This window comes from Enhydra lutris, unplaced genomic scaffold (assembly GCF_002288905.1).
Source record: "Enhydra lutris kenyoni isolate GAN:26980312 unplaced genomic scaffold, ASM228890v2 scaffoldscaffold3, whole genome shotgun sequence".
In the NCBI taxonomy this organism is placed as follows: domain Eukaryota; kingdom Metazoa; phylum Chordata; class Mammalia; order Carnivora; family Mustelidae; genus Enhydra; species Enhydra lutris.
In genome coordinates, this window is record NW_019154087.1 from 45353628 (window position 1) to 45381609 (window position 27982).

At 40.6% G+C, this 27982-nt stretch overlaps 1 protein-coding gene across 4 annotated transcripts in view; it reads left to right on the plus strand.

Moving 5' to 3' along the window:
- LOC111153576 (transmembrane protein 131-like) overlaps positions 1 to 27982 on the plus strand; it is a 156170-nt gene that overhangs the window by 96326 nt on the left and 31862 nt on the right. For all 4 annotated transcript variants that reach the window (XM_022512696.1, XM_022512705.1, XM_022512721.1 and 1 more), the window contains 13 exons: positions 11448 to 11525; positions 11735 to 11888; positions 13195 to 13253; positions 13570 to 13678; positions 15516 to 15609; positions 16113 to 16266; positions 16803 to 16973; positions 18298 to 18367; positions 19459 to 19576; positions 20944 to 21088; positions 22544 to 22653; positions 23690 to 23762; positions 26230 to 26357. In XM_022512696.1, the coding sequence (XP_022368404.1) occupies positions 11448 to 11525; positions 11735 to 11888; positions 13195 to 13253; positions 13570 to 13678; positions 15516 to 15609; positions 16113 to 16266; positions 16803 to 16973; positions 18298 to 18367; positions 19459 to 19576; positions 20944 to 21088; positions 22544 to 22653; positions 23690 to 23762; positions 26230 to 26357 (1463 nt within the window). The remainder of the gene's footprint in view (positions 1 to 11447; positions 11526 to 11734; positions 11889 to 13194; positions 13254 to 13569; positions 13679 to 15515; positions 15610 to 16112; positions 16267 to 16802; positions 16974 to 18297; positions 18368 to 19458; positions 19577 to 20943; positions 21089 to 22543; positions 22654 to 23689; positions 23763 to 26229; positions 26358 to 27982) is intronic.

Genomic DNA, 27982 nt, shown 5'->3' on the forward strand with positions numbered 1-27982 from the left:
GGGTGGGTATCTCTTCCTTCTATTCAACAGAGCAGGGAATGCCTCCCCTCCGTCTTCTCCCTGTTGTTTCTCTAAAATCTCTGCTGTCTTGGAAGGAGCGAACAGTGTTCTTGGAGAGCAGTTACCTGGTCGATTCTTTAACTCGGTGCTTACCTTGTTTCTTTTCTGCCTCCCAGGAGAATTGGCTGGCTCCTTACGGAAAACCCCGAGAGATCCCTAGCATAATAAATACAGTATTCAGAAGTTTCTGTTTTTAAATGTGTATTTTCCTTCGCCGAGATTATAAGCTCCTCAAGAGCAGGAATCCTGTCTTAGCCAGTATTTGTTTTATTACCTAGCACAGTTTGGCCATATAACACGTGGTGAAAAAATAACCTTCAAAGGAAAAAACTATAATTTCAGCTATTTATGAACTTAAGAGACAAGAATCTTTTTTGACTTCTTTCAAACATTCATTATGTTAGAATATTCTAGAAACTTTTGTCGGGGTATTTGAAGATGCCCAACAAATAACGCCTGTATTCCTGGCCAAGTTCTAAACTAGTGGACGTGTAGTTAGGGGTGGTGCCTGGGTGGCTCAGTAAGTTAAGTGTCCAACTTTTGATCTCAGTTCAGGTCTTGATCGCAGGGTTGTGAGTTCAAGCCCCACACTGGGCTTCATGCCAGGCATGGATAATACTTAAAAATAGAAAATGAGAAGTCAGGGAACCAAAATGCCACTGTCATATTGCTGATAAGCCACATTCTTGTGTATCAGCTGAGCTCAGAGAGCAAGTTACCAACTCTCTGTTCCATTGGGTAGATCACAGCGTGGCCCGTCAGAAGGGGGTTTTGAGTCTGAAGGACAGACACTCTTCTTGAGAGTAGAGAGGAAAGAAACCAGCTCCTCTGTGAGCCCCTACCCTTCTCTGTGCTGTCCTCAGCACAGCATCATGTTCTGTTGCCCATGACAGGCATCCCCCCTCTACCTCCAAGGGGAGAGGAAGAAGTTGGGGCAACAGGACAGGTGAATTTAGGGAAAGAGAATCCTTTCCTTGTAACATTCCTCAGTTTTTGTACCTGTGACCCACTGGGCTTGCCTGTTATCAAGATGGGGTTCTCCTTTCCTCTGGCAAGGAGATCAGCAGACTCCTGGCAACTGTGCTCCCACTGTCCGTGGTCTGTTCCTCCTCCCACTGGAACCAAACCCCCATTTCTTTGATCCTCCTCAGACTGTTGGGGAGCATTGCTGAGTTTGCCTCTTGAAAGCTCTGAGACAGATTAGAATAATTCACTAATAGTCCATTCCAAAGGCACACTGCAGTCAAGGTTGAAAGTTCATGTCCTCATCTGTTTCCCATTCTGAATTCTTTTCAAGTATGATATTGAATACAGCTTATCAGAGTTTTTGCAGTGGTATCAAATAACAGAATTAAGATACTCCAATTAAAAAACACCAGCCATATAAGTATGTCCCATCATAGAGATTATAGTGTAGTGAATAAGGTGAATTCTAAAGCCACACCACCTGGGTAAAAATCTTGGTCACCTCTGAGTGACCTTGGCCAAGTTACCTAACTTCTTTGTGTCTTAATTTATCTAAAATAAATAATAATAGAGTACTTCATAGGATTGCTGTAGCTGTTGACTAAATTCATGCTTATAAAATGCTTAGAACTAGTACCTTGAACCCTAACTAAAATTTGCATTCATCACTTAACTTAAAAAAAATTTTTTTTTTTTACTATAAACCTTCTCCTATTGTGATACTCTTGGAGAATTTTTAAATTCAGAGATTCAGTCCTCTGGCAAGATGTGAAAATTCAAGTCTATAGTCCCATATCAAATTATTTTGGCTTGTGAGTTAACATTAAAAGAATTTGAAGCCCTCCCCAGTTTCTTATTTTTTTGGTCTTAGTCCGAGAGGTTTTCCACGCCTGTGTGAGCTGGGGAGCCTTCAGCAGCTAGAGCCCGGGCCTGCTCTTGCTAGAACGCAGGAGTCTTCCCCAAGTTATACTGACTTAATATTAAGTCACCCCGGGCTCCTGGCTGGCTCAGTCGGTAGACCATGCGACTCTTGATCTTAGGATTGTGAGTTCGAAGCCCATGTTGGGTGTAGAGATGGCTTAAAAATTAAAAAGAAAAAAATCTCAAAGTGTATCAAGTCTCTCTTGAGCCTTCCTTGAGTCTAGACTCTTAAGATACACAGGAATATCAGATATCAACCTTCCATCCACCAGATTTGGAAAACATGCCTCCCATCCCAGCCCTCAAGGGACTAATTCTAAGCAGAATGATTCCCAACACTTCTTTTTGCCAAAAAGAGAGATGGAGGATGGAGAGCATCACCTTGGTTTTGGCTTCAGTTTATGCCAGTTGTTTTGATTCCAAGACCTTTGTATTTAAACTCAGTGAGGAGAGATTGCCCATCAGGAGGCTGCCTTGGGACCTCAGGGGCTTGGGGAAGTGCCACTTGCACAGACCACTCCTCTCAGGAGGGAGCCCCAGAGGCACTCTGGTCTTCCCTCAGAGTGAGCACTTGGCAATGGTGGCAGCCTGGTGACAGGTGTGTCTTTGTTCTCCTTCCTGCAAGAAGCCCTTGTTTCTGGAACCTCTGTGCTGAAAGGTGGGGACACCCTGTTGAGGACGGAGGGCTGCAGTGGCTGGGCAGGGGCACTAGGATCTGTGAGCACACTGGTTTCCACAGCTTCTTACAGTAGACTCACTTAGGCTTCTGGAACCTACTTCTTCTTCTTCTTCTTTTTTTTTTTTTCTAACAAGCCAGTCATAACATGGTGGGATTCCAGCATTAACTTGTTAGTCGTGGCAGTTTTTACTTCACAATGTGAGTTTGTTTTTTTCTTTATTAACATAGAATGTATTATTTGTTTCAGGGGTTCAGGTCTGTGATTCATCAGTCTTACACAGTGCACAGCTCTCACCATAGCACATCCTCCCCAGCGTTCATCACTCTGGAACCTACTTCTTAGAGAAGGCTTTTCCCTTTCAGCCCCACCTGTTTCCAATGGAGCATTGTTCTCACCTGATTCCTGGAGGGGAGCTGCTACTGACATTTAGGAAGCTTGGGGCCTGGTGGGGATAGTGTGTTGGCTGTGAGCCACTCACAGTCTCCCCCAGGTTGTGAGCTTGCCCCTCTTTCTCTGCCATTTGGGGCTATTCCTCCAGAATGTGCTTGGCTTCTTCTGGCCCCTCTTCCTCTCAGGAAGGCTCAGTTGAGTTTCCAGCTATTTAACCAGCTTCTTTTGTTGGTCTTTTTCTTTCTCGAACATCTGTAAGGCTGCTACTGTTTTCTGGAATTGGCTAAGTCCTTTTTTTTTCCTTGTTTTTTTTGATCTGTATTTTATATATATACACATATACATGTACATGTGTGAATATACATATATATGTATATATATATATACACACACACACATATATATATATATATTTTCCCCTCTAGATGTTTCTTTAGATATTTTCTTGTGAGTTCTCCTAAAGGAAGAGAGATGAAAATCAATGAGTTCTGGGTCTGCTAAAAGCATCTGCTGTTCAAACAAATCTTCTCTTCCCTGTGTTGGAGAGTCTTCCTCCGAAGATGCTCCTATCATACCAACATCTAAGTCAAGCCTGGGGGTCAGTCTGTCTCCAAAGTCTTGCCTGGCTCCCCTTGAATGGGTTTCCTCTTCTTGCTATGCCTTCTCTTAGACTGAGTCCTACTTCTATGAACTTCACAAACACGTTCCCCCAGGGCATGGGCCGTAGCTGTGTCTCCACCTTGTATTCTCTGAGCATTCTGCTCTGAACCTCCTGTCCCCTGTACCCCTGAACCTCTCCAGGTCTTATGTAGTCCTCCTGGGTATAGCTGTCTCAGTCCTCAGCTGTTCTTACTGGGATTCTGCACCTGGCTTTACAAGTGCCTTTCTCCATACCTCCTGTAATGGAAGCCTGGTTCCTTCAGGGGGAGCAGTTCCTATCTGCTAAGGTCTTGCTTTTCTTCTTTTATTACATTTTTTATTTTTTAATTTTTACTTTTTATTATTAGTATTTTTTAGAATTTTCTTTTTAAAGATTTATGTATTTGAGAGAGAGAGAGAGAGCAAAAGTGAGAGCGAGCGCAAGCAGGGTGAAGGGCAGAGGGAGAAGCAGGCTCCCCACTGAGAAGGGAGCCTGATGTGGGACTCGATCCTGAGACCCCGGGATCATGACCCAAGCCGAAGGCAGATGCTTAACCAACTGAGCCACCCAGGCACCCTATTCCATTTTTTAAATGCTCCAGTGAGCACAAAGATCTCTCTCCCTCACTTCAGTTAGCTACCAGGCTATGTCCATCTCTCTGTATTCTGTTGAGCTGGACTTTTGAGGCCTTGTTTTCTCAGTCATGTTCTGTCTAATTGTTCTCTAAGAGGTTAGTCTTTCTCTTAAGGGGAGCTCTCTCTCCCGCCTTCTTCCTCCATCTGCCTTTTTTGTTCATCTTGCTCTGATAGGAAAACTAAATCATGTGTCCCTAAGCTTCCAGCACTTCTCTGATGTCCAGAGTGAACCGGATTGTTCTAACCTTAGTGGTTGCTTTCTTTGTGCATGCAGTTAATTCTGTCAAATTGCTTGTCTGCCTCAACCCAGGATGAGAGCATCTCTTCTATCTGATTAGTTTATTGCTTCTTTATTTATAAAATCTGCCATCTGTCTGTGTATCTGTCATTTTGGATCTTGAGCATCTAAAACAGTGGTTAGCATTTAGATGATTAATAAATCTGGAGCCAGTGTGATGGGGAGGAACTTCTGAGTCTGTAGACTGGCCCACATGAATTTAAATGAGAATTTAAACTCTTTCATAGTTCCAGCTCTTAGCCACGAAGATAATGCATAAAAAAGGAACAGAATTTGGAGCAGCCTGTCTGTACTGTCTGCCTGGAGTTGGACCCAACAGTTTCTTCAAGATCTGGCAATAAAAGCAGATGGTCCAGCTCTGGGAGCGCTCTTTATTGTGAGAGGAGTCCTCACTAGGACATCTTTTCCTTTCCTTTTTCCTTCTCCCCTTCCCTTTCCCTTTCTAGTGGTGAAGTATATGCGCCATAAACTACCATTTTAAGTGTACAGTTGAGTGGCATGATGAAATACATTCACACTGTCATGCGATCATCACCATCATCCATTCTAGAACTTTCTCATCTTCCCCAACCGAAGCTCTTACACCCACTACATAGCAACACTCCATTAACCTCTCTTCTCAGTCCCCCCCAGGACCATTAGTCTGCTTTCTGTCTCTATGAATTTGACTATTCTAGGCCCCCTCATATAAGTGGAATCACAGAATATTTGTCCTTTTGTGTCTGGCCTATTTCACTCTGTTATAATGTTTTCAGGGTCCATCCGTGTTCTAGTATGTGTGTCAGATCTTCCTTCTCTTTTAAGACTGGGTAACATGCCATTGTATGGATACACCATGTTTTGTTTAGTCATTCATTCATGGATGGATTTTGGGTTGTTTCAACTTCTGACTACTGTATGTAATGTAGCTATGGATTTGGGTGTACAAATATTTGTTTGAGTTCCTCCTATCACTTTTGGGCATATACCTAGAAATAGAATTACTGGATCACTCAACAATTCCATGTTTGATTTTTTTGAGGAACCACTATACTGTTTCCCACTGCGTCATCCTTTCTTCCATAGCCATTTGCCATGGCTACTCCTATTTAGGTAAAAGCTACACCCACATTGCTCAAGGTCTAGCTTCCACCGCCTGCATCATGAAAGTCCGAACTTCTGCAGAACCTGGGCCCAGGGTCAAGGCCTGAGCCAGGCCTTCAGGACCTGCTTGCCATTTGCTCAAGGCCCACAGCATCCAATTGTATAAAAATAGCTGCTTGCCTTTGGATCAAGTCAACATATGCCACATGACCTACCAAGGTGAAAATCCCACAAAGCTCTCCTGAAACTGCCAACCCAGCTTATAACAGCGAAAAGCCAGCTACCCAAGTGCAAAAGCTGGAGTATTGCACCATATAGGCCACTGGCACTTGGTCCAATTAGATACTGAGACTGACAAGTCTCAGTATCTAAATGCTAACTTGCTTTCCACATTGCTTTTTGCTAACTTGGTTTCACAGTTTCTGGCGCATTTCAGGAGGGTGGAAGCTTGTGGGCAACACATGGCTCTTCTCTTTTCTTGGGTTCTAAACCAAATGTGAAATAAGACAAAAAGAACTTGAAGTGTTTTAGAAACAACAACAACAACAACAACCCTCTTCTCTTAGAAGCCAAAAGAGTGTGGAAGAGGAGTTTCCCCCTCTTACAACCTTGATGTGGGAAAAACCACTTCCCAGAAACATTTAAGTTATTTTCTGTGAAGTTTTACTCATTTAATGCATTAATTGTGAATGACCAAGTGAAAACAACAACACTCCCTTTGGAAGGTCTACCGTGTGCTCTTTGTGTGTCCTGTGGGTCTCATTTAGGGCTCATAACATGGCTGTGACCTCACTAACTCTGTTTTATTGAAGAGGAAGCTGAGTCTTAGGCAGGGTAGAGGATGCCCCTAAGGTTTTTTGTTTAAGATTTTATTTATTTATTTGACAGAGAGAGGTCACAAGTTGGCAGAGAGGCAGGCAGAGAGTGGGGCGGGGAGGGGGGGAAGCAGGCTCCCTGCTGAGCAGAGAGCCTGATGCAGGGCTCAATCCTAGGACCCTGAGATCATGACCTGAGCCAAAGGCAGAGGTTTAACCCACTGAGCCATGCAGGTGCCCCACCCCTAAGGTTTTGTGGCCGGGGTTTCATCTCCAACTGAGTTAACAGCAAAGCCTTTTCTGGAAAAGATGTGGATAAGAGAAAATGCAGCACATGTGCTTTCATCCCTCTTCCCTTAAAACAAAAATGAATTTCAGCCATTTCCTAGGTTTTTACAGATATTTTAGCAAGGGGTCTGGCAGGGTAGGTGAATTTTGTTTCAGTGGTTAAATATCTGAGGATTAGCAGGGCAGTGGTTAAGGGGAGGGCTGAAGCCCAGTTGCTAGAGAGGAGAGAAAGCAACCCTACAATGCTGACTAATAACTCCACTGAGGCCGGCTGTTGTACAGGAAACACTAAATTAGGAGTTGGGTTACAGAGCGTGGCTGTTGTGTGGAAGGGACCCAAGAAAAGGCCTGTTTTATGCAAACTCACTTGCTGTATAGATTGTGTTGTACCTAGCACTATAGATGGGGCCACTGTCTGGAATGGTCACGTGGCTTATACAGAATCTGGGTTCCTGCTAATAGACATTTACCTGGAAAAGAACCTTTAAAATTTAGCATTAAAAATTGTAGAAGGGGAGAAAAGTGAGAACTAATATTGGAATTTATCTGTAATTCTTTTATGTATTCCTCAAATATTCCTTAAATGCAAGGTTTCTGTGTGTGGTCATTACTGCGAACGCCCTGATTTCAAGGCTCTTGATCACTCTGTCCGGATCAGTGTATTATAGATTCTCATATATTTTTGCTATGATATTGGTTTATTCTTGTTAGTAGAAGTCATCTAAGAGGGCTGGATTTGAAGTCTATCATTTCCTTTCCTCTTTACTTGTACACGATACCCCCAGATCACACTCTGCCCAGGCCTGCTGCCCTAAGACCAGTTTCTTAGCTAGAAGAGAACTAGGTGATTTCTTCTCTCTCAGATCCAGTCAGCTAGAGTCATAACACAAAACCATGGGAATATAAGCCATGACAAAAGGGAGTTTTTAACCCTGCCATTTTCTGGACTGTTGCATTTTCTCCTGGTAGGGTTTTCTAATACCTGTTTCCATGGTGAAGAACTTTCCAACTTTTAAATTTAGGAGAAGTATACTTGGTCTGTTCTGATTTACTTAGAAAAAAGTACTGACCTGTATTAAAGACCTGCTTTTTTTTTTTTTCCCCCCTGGTTTCCACTAGCTAACCTTAGGACCTTTGATAAGTCATTTAACCCCGCCAAACCACATTCCCCCCGCCCCCCGGCTTCTACAAGGGAATAATACTACGAAACAACCAAGAAATTATTCTGTTTTTTGGCTGTGAAATTTATGAGCTAATTTGTTAAAGTGATTTTGGAGGGTTTGAAAAGTAAAGAAGTAGGTTTCTCTTTTCCTTTTATAATCTGCCCAGGCCCACTCTTGAATAAGGGGATGTCCCACCGTCTTAACACATGTGCTCAGCTGGGGTCCTTTCAGAGAGAATTTAATCCGTGTGTGTGTGTGTGTGTGTGTGTGTGTGTGTGTGTCTCCCAGGTGGCTCATGTTTTGATTATAGTTTACTTTCTTAAGTCAGGATTACATTAGTTTAGTTTTGTTCTTTTGATGAAGACATGAGCCTTTAAATTGCTCTTTGAGAAAAATTGGCCTGCTTCAAGGACAGTTTGGAGGTGTTGGGACTCCCCCTTGTGGGACTCTGAAATGTTCTACAACAAATGAAACAATACGGGAGTTTATTTTTGTTGCCCTTCCAACTAAGAGAGGAATCTTACTTAAAATGGTAAATAAGAAATTCATCCAGAAACTTACCAAGAATGACCAAATACTGGGCTTTATATTACATCAGATCACTCTGCAAATTGGATTGTTTCATCGTGTTCAAAAATCCTAATTCTGAACTTATAATTTTTCAACATTTGAAAAAATATTTTAGGTAAGAGAATTACCTTGTGAGGTTAAGGCTTATAGTTAAATTGCTGTAAGTTTTCAAAAAACACAACTATTATAAATGCATATGTTGAAAATGTGTTGATACGGGTTTTTCTTTAAACTTTTTTTGTGGAGGGGAGTTTTAGGTCAGAAGTACATGTCAAGAGACAGGTTTTGGTATATTCTTTTATTTTGTAGCCATTGTTTATTATTTTTCATTTCTTGCCTATTTCAAGCTTACCTTTTTCAAGCAAGCATCTGTGGCTGTGTGCCCACTTCTCTTTATTCACTAACTGCATATTGAATTTAGTGGTAGGCTCTCTGGTAAAAGCATCAAACAAGGTGCTTGCAACCTTCTGGGGAAGACAGAGCTGGGCAGGTTGTCAGGGGAAAGGTGCTGTGGGTGTAAGTAATGGGCAGTTACCCCAGCTACGGTGTCAGGGAGAACCTTGGTGAAGGGGATGTTTAAGCTGGACATGAAGGTTTAGCTCGCTAGAGGAAGGCTGGATTTGGGGATGTGAGTTCACAGCAGAAGGATAAATTCAGAGGTTGAAGGCAAACAGCAGAAAGTAGACTAGTGAGGCGGGAGCATAAATAAGGTGGTGAAGACTGGGGAGGTGCCTGAGTTTTGAGGCTGCAGTAAAGTATTTGGTCTTTGATGGGCTTTGAGCAGATAGTGGTGTCACCTGATTTGCATATTTGTAAACTCACTCTTGATGCAATGTGGAGACCGGAATGGAGAGGACAGAGGTAGACACAGGGAGAACACTAGCCCACCTGTCTCCTCCCTCCCTCCCCTCCCTTCCACGAGGACAAGTGTCCCTAAACTTTTTCTGTAAAGGCCTAGAGAGTAAATTTTGGCTTTGCAGGCCATGTGATTTCTGTTGCAAGTAGTCATCTCTGCAGTTGTAGCATGAAAGCAGCCATAGACGATCCACAAAAGAATGAACATAGCTGGCTTCCAATAAAGCTTTATTTACAAACACAGGCAGTAGGCTGGATTTGGCCCATGGGCATAGTTTGCCGACCCTTGATCTCCAGGGTGTTAGGAATGAAGAGAAGTGAATGGATTCAAGGGTACTGAAAAGGTGGGGTCAGTATAACTTGGTTATGGGTTTGTTTGAGAAGGGTAAGTGAGGAGGTAGAGCGAAGTTGGTGTTCAGGTTTCTGTCATAAATAACTGTATGAATAATGGTGCAGGACAACACTGTGCACAGCAAGGTAGCTGTCTTGGCGAGTGTGAGCATTGAGGAGGAGTGGACATGGGTATGCGGAGAGGGCTGAGCTGGAGAGAGAAGTGCAGGCAGCTTCTGTGTCTCTTCCCTGGGGGGAGAGAGTGAAGAGGGTGAAAGACAGAATCCAGAACAACTCTAACATCTTGAGAGGAGAGAGGGAAGAGCCTCAAAGAGGAAGGAGAAGAACCAAGAGATATGGATAATGGGGTTAAATTAGCAGAGGAGTTGGGCAAAATGAAAAGTGTCTATTGGATTGGTGTGTGAGCAGGTCTTTTATAACTGGCTAAAGCAGTTTCAGAAGTGGTGGGCTTTTTCTTTTTATGTCTTTGATGGTGGGACTCGTTTACAGAAAGACAAATTCAGAAATCTAGTTCTTAAGATTTTAGGTTCCATTTACAAATGGTATTGTTCTGTTTAAGTCTAGCAGATACTAGCAATTACTTTCTAAAAGAACTTCTGGTTAATATTTGGTCCCGCTTACAAGCTTGGTTAAACTTCTTAACTATTTTAAAATGCATTATGCATTTAAACTATTTTAAAATGCATTTTAAAATGCATTATATTTGGCTCCAGTTTGGCTACTTTAATCGCTGAATGACAATTGCAGTTGTTAAATATGTGTTTTTTAACATAATAAACTTAAATAATGCTTAATAAATCTGACAAGTCAAACACCACTGTGGTTCTTCTACTTGATACTGAATCTTCCTGGAGTGAATAAATGCTTACCCACAATTAAGTCAGCCACGGATTTGGGGAATGCCTCTTACTGTACTGAGATTTCTTGGTGTCCTGACTGTGGCTGCCAAGCCGAGTGCCTTTTTAAATTTTATAATCACTATGCCAGACACATCAGACCTAGCAAAGCAGGAACTCTCGCAGCCCTTTGGATATACATGCCTCACTACCTGACTGCCCTGTGCCTTCACTGTCTGCAGCCCCCTCCCACCCACCCACAGGGCTGTATTCCTGGATTGGGGTTTGCATTTCCTCCTCTTAAAGATACATCAGTTATCATCCCAAGCAGCTGTTACAATCTCTGAGCTTGATGAAATTCTGCATTCTTTTCCTTTGCTTTGGTCTCTTCCATCGTAGCTCTTTCACATATTAAAAAGGATGATGATGGCCAGTGGAATGTTAGACCCCTCTGGGGGTCTTGTTACCACTTGTAACGTCATTCCACTAATGGAAGGCAGGCATAAGAACAGTAATTGGCTGGTACTGGGTGAACCTACTTTGAAATGAAAGACTCCTATGTTGAAACAGAATGTTCAAAAGTATATGAAATGCCAAACTACAGTGTTCCTGTGTATATTTAGAACATATTTATCTCCTTACTGCCTTAATAGGAATTTTCATGTTGCCCAAGGGAGAGCTTATGATTTCCATTAGAATGTAAGCTCAGTGACAGATTTTTATGTCTTATTCATGTTCATTTCCAGCTACTAGAATAATACCCATCATTTAGTAGATACTCAAATATTTATTAAATGAATCAATGAATTTCCTGAATAAATGATAGATTGCTTACTGTGAATATGAGATTGAACTTTTTTGCCTCTTTTAAGTTTTTAACCACCTTCTTCTTTTAGGCAGAAACCACTAATACTAGCCTCTTGCAAGTGCAACTGGAATGCAGTTTACATAATAAAGTGTGTCAACAATTAAAGGTAAAATAAAAAATTCAGTGTTTTTATCTTTCCTTTCCTAATTTTTGGTTTGGAAACCAAAAAGAAAATGACACATTCTTTTTTCAGAAATACACATGTCCTTACCATAGTGTTTTTCTTTTTCTGAAATTTGAAATCACAAAGCTTTGGATGATTTTTTTTTTTTTTTTTGAGTTCTTCCTTTTTTTTTTCCATCCCTCCAATATCAGAGTTGTTATATGGAATCCGATGATGTTCTACAGCTACAAATGAGCATAATTGTCACCATGGAAAACTTCTCGAAAGAATTTGAAGAAAACACACAAGATTTGTTAGATCATCTTTCTATTATTTACGTAGCTACAGATAAATCTGAGACCTCAGGTAAGGTGGAATCTTTTAAAATTTTAATATGGTACATTTTGATTAGCCTGCATCATCATTTACCTGAAGATTGTATCATTGCAGTGCAAAACAAAGAGCCTTTGCTTTCACTCTTAAGAGGTTGAAACAATAACTGATCCTCAACCTGCAGGTGCTAGTAAGTCTATATTATTTTGGAGTACATTAAGTGGCAACCGGGAATCATTCTGAATTTCCTTGGGAATAACTTTTTTCGGCATTCTGGAGATCGTGAACAAGTTAAACAGGCACAACAATCTAATATAAATATTCACAGAGTATTTTAAGTCTCACGTCTCGCGTTCCATTGTTACTGATTTGCAGAAGCTCAGTTAAATCACGCCGTTTCATTCTTTTAATAGTTGATTGGGTGCTGGTTGCTCCTAGATGCCTGGCAAGTTAGGATAGTGTGAATTTTAGTGTTCATTTCTGTGAATTTTGTCTTGGAAAATGTGTGTCCTGTGTACCAGAAGTTGCCTAGTTCATCACTTTAAATTTCTAAGAATTTTGTTAGGCAACACATATTATATGGTCCTTGACATTTATATTATCCATTGGTTAGCAAGGCTGTGCTGGTATATATGTATATATATGTACTTGTCTGTATATATATATACATACACACATGCACACACATATAAACACATACCATATACATATTTGGAGAAAGAATTGGTAGCAAAGCGTGCTTTTATTTGGGAGTCTTAATTGTCGGTCAAGCCTCATTACTTTCCATTCCTCAGAATTGGTTATAGTAGTAATGGTTCAGCAGGAAAGCTGCCCTGTCCTTGGGTTCATAGTTTTGGTGATTCTCAGAATGGCCAGGTGGACAACAATGGAGAGAAGACCCCTGTCCCATGGGAGCACTTTTGATGAAGGTGAAAAGGAAGACTGTGCTTTGAGATCTGAGGGTTTTGCTTTTCCTCAAATGTGACCATCTAAATAAGGAAATAAGGGGCTAAGCAACAGAAGAATATAGCTTTTTTAAAGCTGTCCAATTAGTTAGTCTCATCTACAGGAGTAATAGTATGACCTAATTTCTCCACTGGCAGTTCATCATTTAGGGATCCTGTATTGGTAAGTCAGTCTTTTTGTGTAGATCTTTTTCTCTTGTGACTTATTTATAAGGATACCCAACAGAAAATAGCTCCCAGTTTCAATTGTAGTGTTGAAAAGCGAGTCCTATTTTGTATAGAACTGTGTAATATGGTATTTGAACTACTATATTAAGGTGCGAGAATGAGTTGCCTCTTTGTTTTAATCTCGTCTCTCTGATTCTTTTGGACAGATGATTCGGCAGTAAATATGTATATACTACATTCAGGAAACAGCCTTATTTGGATACAGGTAATTGTAAATGCTTACAGAGAGTGAACTTTAAACTGAGAAGTGTGTGTTTAATTGCAGAATGTGAGAATTTTTCAGGGACAGATACAGGAACACTTGTTTCAATTCTCCTTTGTTTTAATTTACACCCATTTTCCCTTGCTGGACCCCATATTAGGATGAAGGTTGTCAGCACCCTCTTCATACTCTTATAGACACATATGCTGAGCAGTTGCTCATACGCCAGTCTGAGCTACTTAGCTCTTTGAACAGATTTGATTCAAATTGGATAAATACCCAGCTGAGAATAGTAACTTGGATTTTTTTTTTCCTGTAGGATGTACATCATTTCTCACAGAGAGATGCTCTGTCCCTGCAGTTTGAACCAGTCCTCCTACCTACTTCTACGACCAACTTTACAAAAATCGCCTCTTTCACTTGCAAAGGTACAGTTTTTAAGAATATCAGTGATTGTCTTTCTTATTTTCATTATCCAGTTATGATCATTCTTTCCGGGAAATGACTTAGAGCTACAGAGTAATAAGCGAGGTTTTCAGAAAGTGAATGGGTTTGATTAAAATACTGCAGCCTTCAGAGGTCTAAGAGAGAGAATGACGGAAAAAATGATTGTGGATTCAACTTTTATTCTGCCACACGTGTAAGATTTTGCATTTAAAGGTTAACTGAGTTGGTGATTTGAGAGAGCAGGATGTACATGTGTTTGGTGGAGGGGCTGCTTTCACAGATCGAGAGTTCTGCTGCCCTTGTTGTATTTCTTGGTGTAGAATGCAATACAGATCTAGTGAGCATAAACCCAGTCCTTGCTTTGGGTTCTTATTTATTTATGGCAGAATTCTGTAAAGAGATGCAGATGGTTTTAAGCATATGAAAACATGCCCTGCTTCACTTATATTTCAAGAACTGTTAATTAAAGCAGCAAGTGAAATATAATTTATTACTTAGATCAATAAAGATAAAAACATTGTCAGTATTCTGTGTTGGTAAGAGATTAGTGGAAAAAACAGATATTTTTAACAAGAGTAAAAACCAACACAGGCTTTTTTGGAGGGAAAATTGACAATCTGTGAACTTTTAAAATGCACATAGATGCTCTTTGATCCTTCTCCATCAAGGAACCATCTACAGATACACTCATGTACGTATGCACAGCTGTACCTGCAGAAATGGGCACTGCCAGGGAAGCAAAGCAGTGTCACCATCCATCGGTAGGGGGCTGGTGAAATTGTCATGCATCTCCAGGAGGGTGTGCTCCGCAGCTTTTAGGAGACACACGTGCAAGCATTTTGTGCACACTGGGTGTTGTTTAAAGGGTGTCTGTGTACTTGTGTGTGCGCAGAACACTGGGTGAATGCATGAGAACCTGCTAGCAGTTGTTTACAATGATTGGGGCCTCAGGGGTGAACGGTAGACTCTACTTTCACATTTTTGTTAGTGTATGAATACTTTTTGGAGCCATGTATGTAACTTAAGAAAAGAAAAAAAAAAAAAAAAAGACCGGGGGATCCGGGGTGGCTCAGTCGGGTAAGCATCTGCTTTCAACTCAGGTCAAGCCCTAAGTAGGGCTCCCTGCTCAGCACGGAGTCTGCCTATCCCTCTCTGTCTGCCCCTCTCCCCCCTTGTGCTTGATCTCTCTCTCTCTCTCTTGTCTCTCTCAAATAAAGGACTTGAGTATTATAAGAATTCTGTACCAGTGCCTTACTATTACAGCCTAGCTCATGGAAAGCTTAAATGTTGTTTTGATAATTCACAATGTTTTGGACTTCATTCCTACTTTCACTGTGAAGCTCCTTCTTGCTATTTTGGTTGTCTTGCTTTCTTGCTCATGTCACCACGTGCTTCTCTTCACCCCACCCAGCGGAGCGTCATTTCTCACTTTTGTCATCCCTGGCAGAACTACTTTCCTATATTTAAGGTGAATGCAGAGCTTTGTAAAGAGAAGCCACAGTGTTCACTCTCTCTCTCTCCCTCTTTCTCTCTCTCTTTTTTCCCCCAAAAGAAGAAATGAGAGGTTGGTTTAAAAAACGGGTGGATGTGGGGGGAGGGTGGAAAACACCATGTTCCAGACGATTGGCAACAAGCCAGTGGAGAAAAAGGAGTGTTAAGAAAGGATTTTACCACTGATATCTGATGCACGGTTTTAATGGAGGCTGAAAAGTGGAGTAATTAGGAAGTTATAAATAAAACATAGATATTGTTTTCGTTCAGGGTAAGGAAAGAAAAGAGGGTTACACTTCACATTTATTTCTTTGTGTCTCAAAACAGCTACGTCATGTGACAATGGAGTTAAAGAAGACATGAAGAAAATAAAAAAGACTTCAACACTAAAAGCATGTCTGTCCTCTCCTGTGGTTCAAGGGTAGGGTGATTCCACTTTCCCTCAAATCATATGTTCATTTGTTTGCTTTCATCTCACAGGAATTTGAAAATGTAACTCATAAGATGTGTATGATTCTCTCTCTCGGGACTTGCCTTCCATGCATTAACCCTGCTAACAAGCAGTCGGGGGGCTGGCTGCAGAATGGGAGAGAGGAAACGAATGGTTCAGTTTGCGGCATAGGTCCTGGGCCAGGGAGCCAGGTGTGGGAAAAGGAAGAGGATGTGCCTTTGGGTCCTGGCTTTGCTCTGGCGGCCTCCATGAGCTGGTCTGGTCCTGGCCTGCTCCCTTATCCTCTGGCCTTCGGATGCTCCCCTTGTGGGCATGAAGGTTGAAGAAGGCCATCTTGAAGCTTGTTTCCTAGCACTCCTAACCTTCATTCTCTGACATTTTATGATGCTCTTCTTTCTGCACTCAGAGGCACAGTGAATGCTGATGGCTGTCTCACACTCCGGGCTGATGGCATGCATGTCCTGTGTTCACAGGTATTTTAGAATGGACTCCTCTGCAACCCAGTTTCACATAGAGGCTCACGAGAACACCTCGGGAGTTTGGTCAATGTGGTACCTCAACCATTTTGACCGCAGTGTTGTATTAAAGGATGTGTTTGTTTCCAAGGAGACCAAGCATGTTGTAAAGGTATGAATGGTATTTTTATCCAGGTTTTATCCTATCTGAAGCTTTGTATAAGGTCAGATGCTGTGGAATTAATATTTATAAAAGACCATTTTACTTCTGATTTTTAAAGCAGGTATTTTTCTTTTAATGTTTTCAGAGTTACTTCTGGGATCTCCTTTATTTTATTAAACTGTTGTTCAAGATATATTCTGAAATGATATTCGCTCTTAGCATTGTTCAAAAAGATTACAATGTATAGCTTATACTAAAAAGATTATATTTATTAAAAGTAAGCCTAATTAATGACAAAGTAAACTTTTTCAAAATACCACACATGAAAATTTCAAAATCGCTTTCGTGAAATTTAAAAATAGTAGCATATAAAACATTTAAAACCTGTCATTTGTATAAAAAAAAATTTCAGTCTTTGACCCCGAAATAAGTGAGTAAGATTATATTTTTAAAAGTACAGAAGAACTTTAGTATCATGCTTTCTAAGGGTCTTAACATAATTAGTGTTAGGAAAAGTAATTTCTCTTACTTTTTTTTCCTTTTAGATTCTGAATTTCACTGGCCCTTTATTTCTACCTCCAGGCTGTTGGAATATATTTTCTTTGAAACTTGCTGTTAAAGACATTGCCGTAAACCTATTCACCAATGTGTTTTTGACTACAAACATAGGTGCTGTTTTTGCAATACCTCTACAGATTTACTCAGCCCCAACCAAGGTATCGTTTATAACACTATGTGTTATAACTTTTGTAATAATTACTGTCTGTGAACTTAACGGTGCTTGGGTTTTATTGGCAGAGTCAAGCTTATGTTCTCTAAGACTATCTAAGAAATTTGAAGGGTAGTACCAGGCCATTTTTAGATGGTCAGTTGTTTAGATAGGGAACTCTTTATTTGGAAAAAGTTTCTATTTTTCATAAAGTAATTTGAGGTTTTTGAATAAAATAAGATAATACAAATAGACAAATCTCATTTTCATTTGTTTCCAAAATTTGAAGAGCAAGAAATTTATGCTTGGTATAGAAGGCACAGTTGAGCTTTTATTGCATATCAGCAATGAATTCAAGCAAACTAGATGGTTAAATGCTTTAGTTGGGCCTCTGGTAAGTGACTCCCAGTTGCTTGTAATCCTTGCATTTCTTTAGTGGGCCAAGCCTAAAACCTGAAAGGGTTCTCAATTTAAATGCTTTCTAAAATCTGGGTAAGCCTATTTAATTTAGATCTTATCTTAAACATGTCTCATTTTTTTCTTAATGTTTATTTATTTTCATTTGGTTACTGTTATTGCTTCTTTTTGATCCAAGCTCTTACTGTATAACGCTGGGTTCTAATTTTTCACTATGAGACATTCACGCAACCATCTTTATGTTTTTCTCACTTATTAGCATTGGTGTTTCATAGGTAGAGATACCTCATGCTTAGCTACAGGCTTAAAGGTAGGACCTTAAACTACACAAGATGTAAGGTTAATTCCATTCATCTGTATTTCGAGCAGGGGAGATTTCTTAGAAACTTCCTTTTTCCTTAGAGTCGTATTTTAAGAAGAGCTACTTGTGGGAGAGAGGAGGCAGGTTTCACATATATTTGGAAGTAGCAAGTCTGTGCTTTCCCAACCTGTAGGAAGTGAAACATCAGTTTAAATGTCCCAAGTGGTTTAGGAATTACTATAGATTGTTATACTGCTTTTCAGAAGATTACAGTTTCAAAAAACAAAAAACAAAAAAACAGAAAAGCCTATCAGGAGTGTCCTGAAATTAACCTCTACTTCAGAAGGCACCTTTGTGTTTTTGGGACCCAAGGATTGACACTATGGGCATTGATGTCTGTGCAGAATCCCCTGCTGTGATCCTTCCTCTAAGAGGGAGTTCACAACTCTCATTCTAGCAGAAGGGAAGCCAAGAATTCACTTTCTTGTTTGGCTTCCAGTTAAAGAGAAATTCGCCGAGGTGGAGGCCATTGTCTGCTTCGCATTTGAGTGCATTAGGATTTTTATGTTTAGTGTTGTGTTTTAAGTTATTCATATATTACTTTTCAATCTAGGAAGGGAGTCTGGGTTTTGAAGTGATAGCACATTGTGGCATGCATTATTTCATGGGAAAATCAAAAACAGGTAAGTATTTTGCCCTTAGGCTTTCTGTAGAAATCTAGTTTGGGGCTGGGTGGGAAGTAGTGAGAAAAATAGCATTCGTAGATGGAATAATCAATACTATAAACATAATTGTATATTTTATGCTTAAAGAGCATGATCATTCATGGAATGACTTGAAATTGTTAAGAATCCTCTAAAAAAATCCCCCAACGTACTTGGGTAAATGATGTCCCCTTCAAGAGCTTGGATTTTTTGTTTAAGGGATTTTTTCCCCACACACATAATTTGATGGTCACAGCAACCTTGTGTCTAGGAAAAAATGGAAGGTTCTGGTTCTTTTATAAAAGGTCTGACTATAAGTTAGTAAAAATAACCTGTTGGAATTGTGTTTGAAAACTTTAGTTGTAGGAGCCTAAACATCTCGCGGGCAGTGCTAGTTGTGGTGTGGGACTGAAATGCACAGTGTTGATATAGAAGCTCTTTCTAAGCCTTTTCCTGCCTTCTGGTTGATTAAAATATTTAATGTAAGGAGACTGTTACAGTACAATACAAGATGTCTTTGGGGAGATTCCCACTTGTTCATCCTGGTACGATCATTAGCACAGATCAGACAGAATGGATAAGCAGAGAGAGCGAGGTGAATGGGAGGCCAGGTTGTAAGTATAAACACGCATCTTCTCCAGGCCCAGCCTTTGGTCTGTGCCCTTCTTTAGGAGGACCGCCATTGGTCCAGCAGTACTGATCATAGTAACCGAAACACTTGGGTGACGACCAGCTCTGTTTGCAGGGAAGCAGTTTAGCCTGTTAGACTGAAAGCTGTTAAAAATGTTCAAAGAATAATTTTAACTTGTTTCAGGCTGTATTCATGAGCCATGTGTCTTTTATGTTATTACCTTTACATAATTCGATTTAGTTCCGTTTTATACATGTTTGTTTGATTTGATATATCATCTGCCATTGGGTTAGAGGGACTCCTAGTAAACCAGTCAGAGGAAAGGGGTGGGTGTTGATTTGCTTGGCAGTCTTCTCAGTTTGAGAAGTTTGACAGCATTCTTTCCTAACTGAACTGCATTTCCTGTACATCTAAATATTACATCTGATCTAACTTGTAGAAAATCCTAATTGGGAAGGGAGTCTTTCTCTGGATCAGTCTACTTGGGACGTGGATTCGGAACTTGCCAATAAATTGTATGAAAGATGGAAGAAATTTAAAACTGGTGATGGCTGCAAGTATGTCTTCTGTGTTCACCTTTCCTTCAGCACTGGGTTGGGGAAGAGGACACTACTGTATAGTACGTCATTGAAATTGCGTGACTGAGTTTTCAGTAATTAGTATTTCTCTCCAGCCTTTTATTTTGACAAATTTCCAGCCTCAGAAATGTTGCAACTATAGTGCTGTGAATACTCAAATATTCCTCATTTGGATTCAGCCATTGTTCACATTTTACCACTCTTGTTTTATTTCTCTCTCGACCTCTGTATCTTTGTATACACATATGTTTTCTTTTTGCTGAGTCATTTGAAAGTAAGCTGCACATACCATACTTCAACCCTCAATAGTTTATTAGGGACTATTTTATTTCCTCAGGAGAATATCCTCCTACATAGAACTACACTACCATTACATACCCCACAAATTTAACATTGATACAGTCAAATTACCTAGTTACACAGTCTGTATTCAGATTTCTCTGTTTGACCCACAGATATCCATTATAGCTGTCTTTTTCTTGTTCCTTTTTTAAAATCCAGGACCCATTCAAGGGTCATGCATTGCATTTGGTTGTCATGTTTTCTTAATTTTCTTTAGATATGTATCTTTGCCCCCCCTTCTTCAATTTCATAATGTTGACACTTTAGACAGAGTCTTAGCCAATTGTCTTATAGAACCTTCAGCACCGTGGGTTTTGTGAATTGTTTCTTCAAGTTTACACTCACATTAAACAGTTTTGGGGAAGAGTGTTGACTACTTGGTTGGTCTTGGAAAGGACATACACATCAATTTGTCCCACTATTGGTGATAAGTTGAATCACTTGACTCTCCCCACTGTATGTGTGACAGAGCTCTCTCTGTTATAGATGGATTTTTCCTTTAATAAGTAATTAATAAGTAATACATGCTTTGATAATTTAAAATCATAAATTTCCTGTTCCCTAAGAGCATGTCACTGATAATTCTTGTGTGGATTCGGTAGTTGTTAGAGTGATGGCTGCAAAATGGTGATGTTTCTAATTATTTTGTTTATTCTACATTCTTTTTGAGCATCCCTGTAGATTCTTTGTTCATTAACACCATCTACCACAATTATTATTTCTGCTGCTAAGTTGTCCCAGATTTGGCCGATGAGAGCCCCTTTAGGCTACCTTGTGGGTCCTTAAACATTCTTATCATTCATTCTTTGAGCATTCCCTTACTTTCCAGTAAGACAGGATGTTTTAGGATCATTTTGTACTTTCTCTTCCCCAGACTCAGAATAAGCCCTGTTTTCCCCCCAAGAGCCCTTGATCCTTTTAGTGGGATTGATATTTAGTGATTTCATTTTTTTCTATGTCAGAATGATTTTTCAAAGTAATTTCTTTCTTTATGAATTATACAGGAGGACTGTTTTAGGAATGACTCGGTTTGGTCGCTTGAAGAAATCCAAGGAGTCAGCAGAACCCTTTGTTTTCCTTCTGCCTCGTTTGATTGCAGAGCCCAGCCTGGTGTTAAACTTCAGCGCAACTGCCCTGAGGAGCACCGTGGTGAGGGTCGCGGGTCTCGTCAGGGACACCTCAGCTCTTGCGTTCTTGAGTTACCAGTCTTTCCACCTTGAGAATACTGTCCCAGAACCAAAGATAATTTAAATTCATTTTAAGCGGCACACGTAAGCTGTTTAGTGCATTTAGTAGGGAGATACCAGAAGAACAAAATGAGTAAAAGTCGAAACAGACTGAAAATGCATGAAACAAATACGCTTTCTGAAATTTGTTTTCAATTCAAAATCTATCTGCCCTCTTGGTGTTCATAGTGTTCAACTATGAACAACAGAATAAATCTTTTTTTAAGACTTTATTTTTTTTTATTTTAAATTTATTTTTTAAGACTTTATTTATTTATTTGTCAGAGAGAGAGAGGGAGAGAGAGAGAGAGTGCAAGTAGGGGGAGCAGCAGACGGGGAGAAGTAGGCTTCCTGCTGAGCAGAGAGCCTGATGCAGGACTTGATCCCAGGACCCTGGGATCATGACCTAAGCCGAAGGCAGATGCTTAACTGATTGAGCCACCCAGGTGCCTTTTTTTTTTAAAGTAATTTCTCCACCATCATGTTGCTCTCTGTCCTTAGTGTGCCGACTCCCTCCCTCGTGTGTGTCTCCCTCGAGGAGCTAGGGAGGCCCAGAGGAAGGCCCAGGCAATGAAGGGACAGCAGCAGGCTTCCATGTGTGTCCCCAGTCTCACTGCCAAAGAGCTGCCTGCGTCACATGTGGTCTGGGTGATAATTTCCACGCTGTAAGGCTCTCACTGGGTTTCTTAGGGGTGGCATCTGAAGACTCTCAAAAAGATGTTCATTTTGAAATCATTTCAACTTAAAAGTTTCCAGAATAGTACCAAGAACTTCTGATCGTGCTTCACCAGGATTCACAGTTTTCTACGTTTGCCACATTTGCTTTATCATTGCTTCTCTCTCTCTGCACATACATACCACACGCACTTTTGTGAGCCACTTGAGAGTGTCAGATGCTGTGCCCCTCTTACCTCCACTTCCATGGGATTTTCCTAAGGACAGGAGCATCTTCCCACCTGCCAGAGTGAAATTATCAGAATCGGAAAATGTGACATCAATCAGCATAATTGATGGTCTGCATCAATATTCACTGGTCTGCAGTCTATATTCAGATTTTCCCAATTATCCCACTCACATACTTTATGGTATGTTTTTTGTTTTTTTGTTTTTTTTCCCCCAGTTCAGGATCCAGTTCAGGATCTTGAATTGTGTAATCGTGTCTTTTTTGTCACCTGTAGTCTTCCTGAACCTTTTGTTGTCTTTCATAGCAGAGACGTCGTTGAAGAGGGCAGGCTCTTTATTTTCTAAAATGTCCCTTGATTTGATTTACATGATGGTGCCTCATGAGCAGATTCAGGTTATGAATTTTTTGCAGGTTTATTTCAGGGGCAATGCCATGCCCTTCTCTGGGTTTTGATTTGCCTTTCCCCGTATCTAGGTGAAGTACTTTGTGGTGAAGAATCCTTCCTCTTGGCCAGTCTCCATGCAGCTCCTGCCTCTCTCCTTGTATCCTAAGCCTGAGGCTGCAGTGCGTCTGCTCCATAAATGGTAAAGCGTCCGGTAGAAGACTTTCTGACAGGGTTTGGGAAATGCTGTTACAACTCAGGATTATTCCAAGTCCTTCACATTTTTTACCTGGAACCTGTATGTGGGTGTAAACAGTATTAATCCCGGTACCTGGATCCCCACCTCCTCGGGGCATAGGCCTCAATGGAAATGGCCACTTCCCTTTGTCAGCTTGTGGCACCATGTGGCAGCTTCACTGTTACTATGTCAAGGCTAGTTCCGAGCAGATACTATTTTCTTTGGCCAGGGAATCTTTACAACTGTGATTTTCCCACATATACTCCTAAAATTTAGAATCTAAATCACAATGATCTCTGGGCAATTCAAGAAAATGGGTGTAGCATGTGAGTACATTTTAATCGAGCATTAAAAAAGAAAAGATGATAATCCTTTTCGTTCATGGCTGAAAGATGTTAGATATTCACATTCTACGTGATTTTTACGAAGCAATCACAGTTTCACTTAGAATGTTTCCTTCCTTGGCTTAGTAGAACCTACTCTGATCCCAGAGTTTCTCAGTTTCAGCACTATTCACATTTTGGACAAGATGATTTTCTGTTTGGGGGAGGAGGGGCTGTCCCGTGTTTCGGAGGATGTTTAGGAGCTCCCCTGGCTTCTCCCCAAGAGGTGCCAGTAGGACCTCCCCAGCTGTGGTAAACAAAAATGTCTCCAGATACTGCCAGTCATCCCCCGGGAGATAAAATTGTCCTTGGTTGAGAGTTACTTCCTATCAGGTTCCGAATGGACCATTTGGAGAAAGAAAGTGCTTCATATTTAGAACTTTTTTTTACCACATGCTTCTTTACTTTCTGTGCTGCTAAAGTTATTCATTCAACAATATTTATTGAGCACTCACAGTACACCAGGTACAGTTCCGGGGGTGGGACATGGTAGTGCCAGGACGGGGTGAATTATGTATGTAAATAGATGGGCTCACATAATAGGTGTATGTGTACACATCTTAGTCTTTCTTTATTGGCAATCTGAATGTTATTTCAAACGTTTTTTCTCTTTATAGGTTTGGCACCGATATGCAGATGATTAATTTCACAACTGGTGAATTCCAGCTCACCAAAGCTTGCCCTTACCGGGTAGGATGTCCTCTTTAAATAGAAAAGGAATGCTAAACAAACTATACACATAGTGTATGGGCTTTACTGATTTGTGTTTCAAGTGTCTTTAAATAATATATGCAGCTTTCTTATTTTTATATTCTAGACATTAAGCATACATAGCAGATTTTTCCAATTAATGACTGCAGCAGGAGCTGCACGGTTCATGTTAGCCTGTAACTTATTTTAATTTGATAGTTTGGATTCATGTGACTGAAGAAATAACAATTGAATCAGGGCTATGTGGAAAACCATAAAACTTGAGACCCGGGAATTTACAATTCTTTTAGATTCCCCATCCAATTTTTTTTTAGGGCCGCATAAGGTAAAAATACACTTAAAAAAAATCTTCTTCCACCAAACTGGCTTCATGTTTTTAGCAAGTCACCCAGTTACTGTGATGTTCACCTCATCTGTAAAAAAGGATTTCTCTGAAATACTTAAGCCCCTGGGCACTCATGAGGTCTTGCACAAGTACTTAGGAGGAGGAGTAAACCTGTCACATGGTGAGGATGTCGTCTGGGAACTTGGCAGCTTGTTTCTTAGTTTCCACTCAGTAAAGTTCCATGGCTCTTTGTACGGACCTGAGTGTTTCCTTACAAGTATCTTATGTGTGAGATCAAGTCAGACACAGAGCATCTGTTGAATGAGTACAAACGCACATGCAAGCACACACAGACACACAACTGTATCTCTAACACACACATATTTAAATGCCTTGGGTATTTGCTTCTTTCTCCTCACTTAACCCTCTGAAGATAGACTGTTGGCTCTAGGTGACCTTGGATAACAAAAAGAGGGAAAACAGATAACCTCCAACTCAGAGTTAAAACTCATCAAAGCAAGTTTTTAAGTGGATTTTTAACAGAGACTTAAAATAGGAAGTACATTACAGCAAATGTTCTTTCTCTTCGTAAGTGGTCTAGGCGGCAGCACGGTCTTGTTTTTGTCAGCAAGCCTGCCGGTGCTCATTCCCTCTCATTCTCTTTTCCACCGAGCAGTCTCCCAGAGCCACTGGGAGGTAAATTTGTCCAAAATACTAAGACATCTTTTGCCCCAGTGGTTGAACCATATATAATTTAGGATTCCAAAAATGATGCCAAATTTCTTTTACATATAAATGTTCTGTTCCAATTTGAACAAATGGTGCAATTCATTTGGAAAAGGTTTTCCATCTGTAATCAAAGGTTCCCCAAGGAAACAAAAGGCACACCTTTTGCCATCAAGGACTCTATTACCATCAAAAATAATAGGAATGCCTTTGAGACACTTAGAAGTTTACTCAAAATTCTTATTAGAACTCTGTCATGTAAAGAAAGGCACGTGTTTTTATGATGTTGGTGTGCTTTTAGAAATGTAATGCCTTTAGTGAAAAGCAGGGGGAATTGCAGTCAGGATTCTGTACCCAAGGTCATAACATGGGCTTGCTATGTGACCCTGAGCAGATTCCTTAACCTCTCTATAGCCTCCTCTCTCTTGCTTACAATAATGCTAGAAGATTCAGTAAGGTTTATGGAATGTTCAGCATCTTACAGACCTTATCATATTCTCGTGCCCAGCATATAAGAACTATTTAATAAAGAATGTTTTTATTAGAGTTTTAATACTAAAATTCAGCAGCTTTTTATTCAATATTTATATTAAATCTATGTAAAGCCGGGTTTCTCCCCTCATGAAGTTTATAATTCTAATGGACACGAATCAAGTACCATCACTATTTCTTCTCTCAGATAGCATGGGGACATGCCAGCAACAGTTTCAGGATAAAACACATTGAAAAATGAAGAATACATTGTTACCGTGCAGATTGTATGATTGTAGCCCTAAGAAACTAATAAATTATATTTAGTGAGAAGGAGCTGGGGAAAGCAGTGGAAAGAAGAAAAATAATGAAGAACTCAATTTTGGATGCTAAATTCAGAACACAAGATCTAGTCAGAGTTAATCTTGGGGAAAGTCTAGGAGGATGTGAAGAGAGATCTTTCTCCTGAGTGCGGAGACCGAATGTAATAAAAGATGGTTTCTGTATAAACTGAAGCTCAGTATGAAAGAGAAATGTAGGGGTGTCCAGCAGCAGAGAGGTATCTGGTCCGCTCCCCGTAGCGTTCAAGCAGGGGCTGTTTGGTCTGTTTTCCGAGGGATGTGTTACAGTCAGAGCATCTTGGCAGAGAAGGCTGCTTCTGACCACAAGTCCCCTCTGAGTCAGGAAGCAAATCCCCTTTTGGACATCCATGGCCAGTTGTCCTGCAGCCTCTTCCTATACTTCTCAGCTGTGGTTCGGGAGTGCTTATTGGTGTGAGCTCTCAGGGTAAACAAGCTCAGTAGGTCAACGGGGGTAGTCTCATCTGGACATTAAAAGAAGAGCCGTCACGGTCATCCTCAAAAACGCATGTAGACAGAAGCTTGTCTTACAGGATTCACTGACTTGTACGTATTAAATTTGCAGGGCATGCATTCTGAGGAGTCCAGGGCTGGTATACTCCACTTAAATTTGCAGCCTCTGGAGATGAAAAGGGTCGGTGTTGTGTTCATGCCAGCTGACTATGGGAAAGTTACATCACTCATACTAATCCGGTAGGTGTTTCCCCATCCCGGAGCCCGTTTCTTTCCCATCCCTTCATACATCCAAGTCTCGTCTCAAGAATACGTAGTCTCTGGGGCGCCTGGGTGGCTCAGTGGGTTGAGCCGCTGCCTTCGGCTCGGGTCATGATCTCAGGGTCCTGGGATCGAGTCCCGCATCGGGCGCTCTGCTCAGCCAAGAGCCTGCTTCTCTCTCTCTCTCTCTCTCTGTCTGCCTCTCTGCCTACTTGTGATCTCTGTCAAATAAATAAATAAAATATAAAAAAAAAAAAAAAAGAATACGTAGTCTCTTTAGTTAAGGGCTGACATTAGTCTCTTAGTCAGGCAGGTAGGGATGAGGCCATGTTGCAAGGCAGGAAGAGTAAAGGCTGCCTGAGGCTCTGTGCTTACTTCCGTGGGGCCTCTGGCCTTGTAAGGTAGAGGCCGCATGCCCTTCTCCCCAAGAGTCACAATGTATTTTGCTTACCATCTCCTCTGCTGCTGTCTCCAGGGGCAGAACACACACATACATAGACACACACACACACACACACACACACACACACCTCTGACCTTAGCTTGGAAAAGTAATTGAAACACTGCTGCGTACGTTTTCATTCCACAGTGTTTGGATTTACTCCACTCTCATTGCTGCCTTGCTTGTGCAATTCTCTGTAACCCCGAAGGACAATGGACTAAGGATTATTGAGCCCATTGGCTTTTTTTTTTTTTTAAGATTTTATTTATTTATTTGACAGAGATCACAAGTACGCAGAGAGGCAGGCAGAGAGAGGGGGAAGCAGGCTCCCCGCTGAGCAGAGAGCCTGACGTGGGGCTTGATCCCAGGACCCTGAGATCATGACCTGAGCCGAAGGCAGAGGCTTTAATCCACTGAGCCACCCAGGTGCCCCCCAACTGGCTTTTTTAAACTTCTTTTTCTTTCTTTTAAATGACAGAGGTTGCTAACTGATTTAAGCACCTAATGTTTTTCATTGTTTAATCTTTTTCATCTTTAGGTAGTCTGTATTGAGAGTCTTCTTTCAAAAATTTACAGTAAATACAGATCTATGTTGATGTTCTCTGCATTGGTGAGAAGTCTAATTTTTAATAAATGACATTTTAGTTTCTTTTTAAAGCTTTGCTAGTATCACATCAGCTGGCAAAGACTTTTTTTATTCTGAGCTTCCTTTAATATATCACATGAGTTTTTTCTACAAGTGAGTGCCCTGAAAAAGGAAAATGTACTAAAGTTTTTAAAGGAGTGTATTCTGTTAAGCATTTTAACTTCTCATGCTCTGTAGTGTCTTTCATTTTAAACCCATTCTTCTTTGAAAATCTAAGGTCTGGGGAAGTGCAGAGGTCAACTTTACCTCATCCCAGGTTAAACTCTTCCTGGCTTTGAAAAGTCTAAATTATTTAGAGTACTTAACTTATTTTTGATGTTTCTGTATTGATAGTATTTTTCTGTAGACAATAGCATAACGTAACTTAAAGCCTTTTTAATGGTGGAAGATTCTTAATTCTTTAGGTAAAGATAAGATATTGGTGTATTTTGCATAATTAGGCATGAATTCCTTCTCTGCGTCTACAGTATTTATGTTAATGAGGACTGGCTTTCACTCTAGTCTGCATCATTTAAA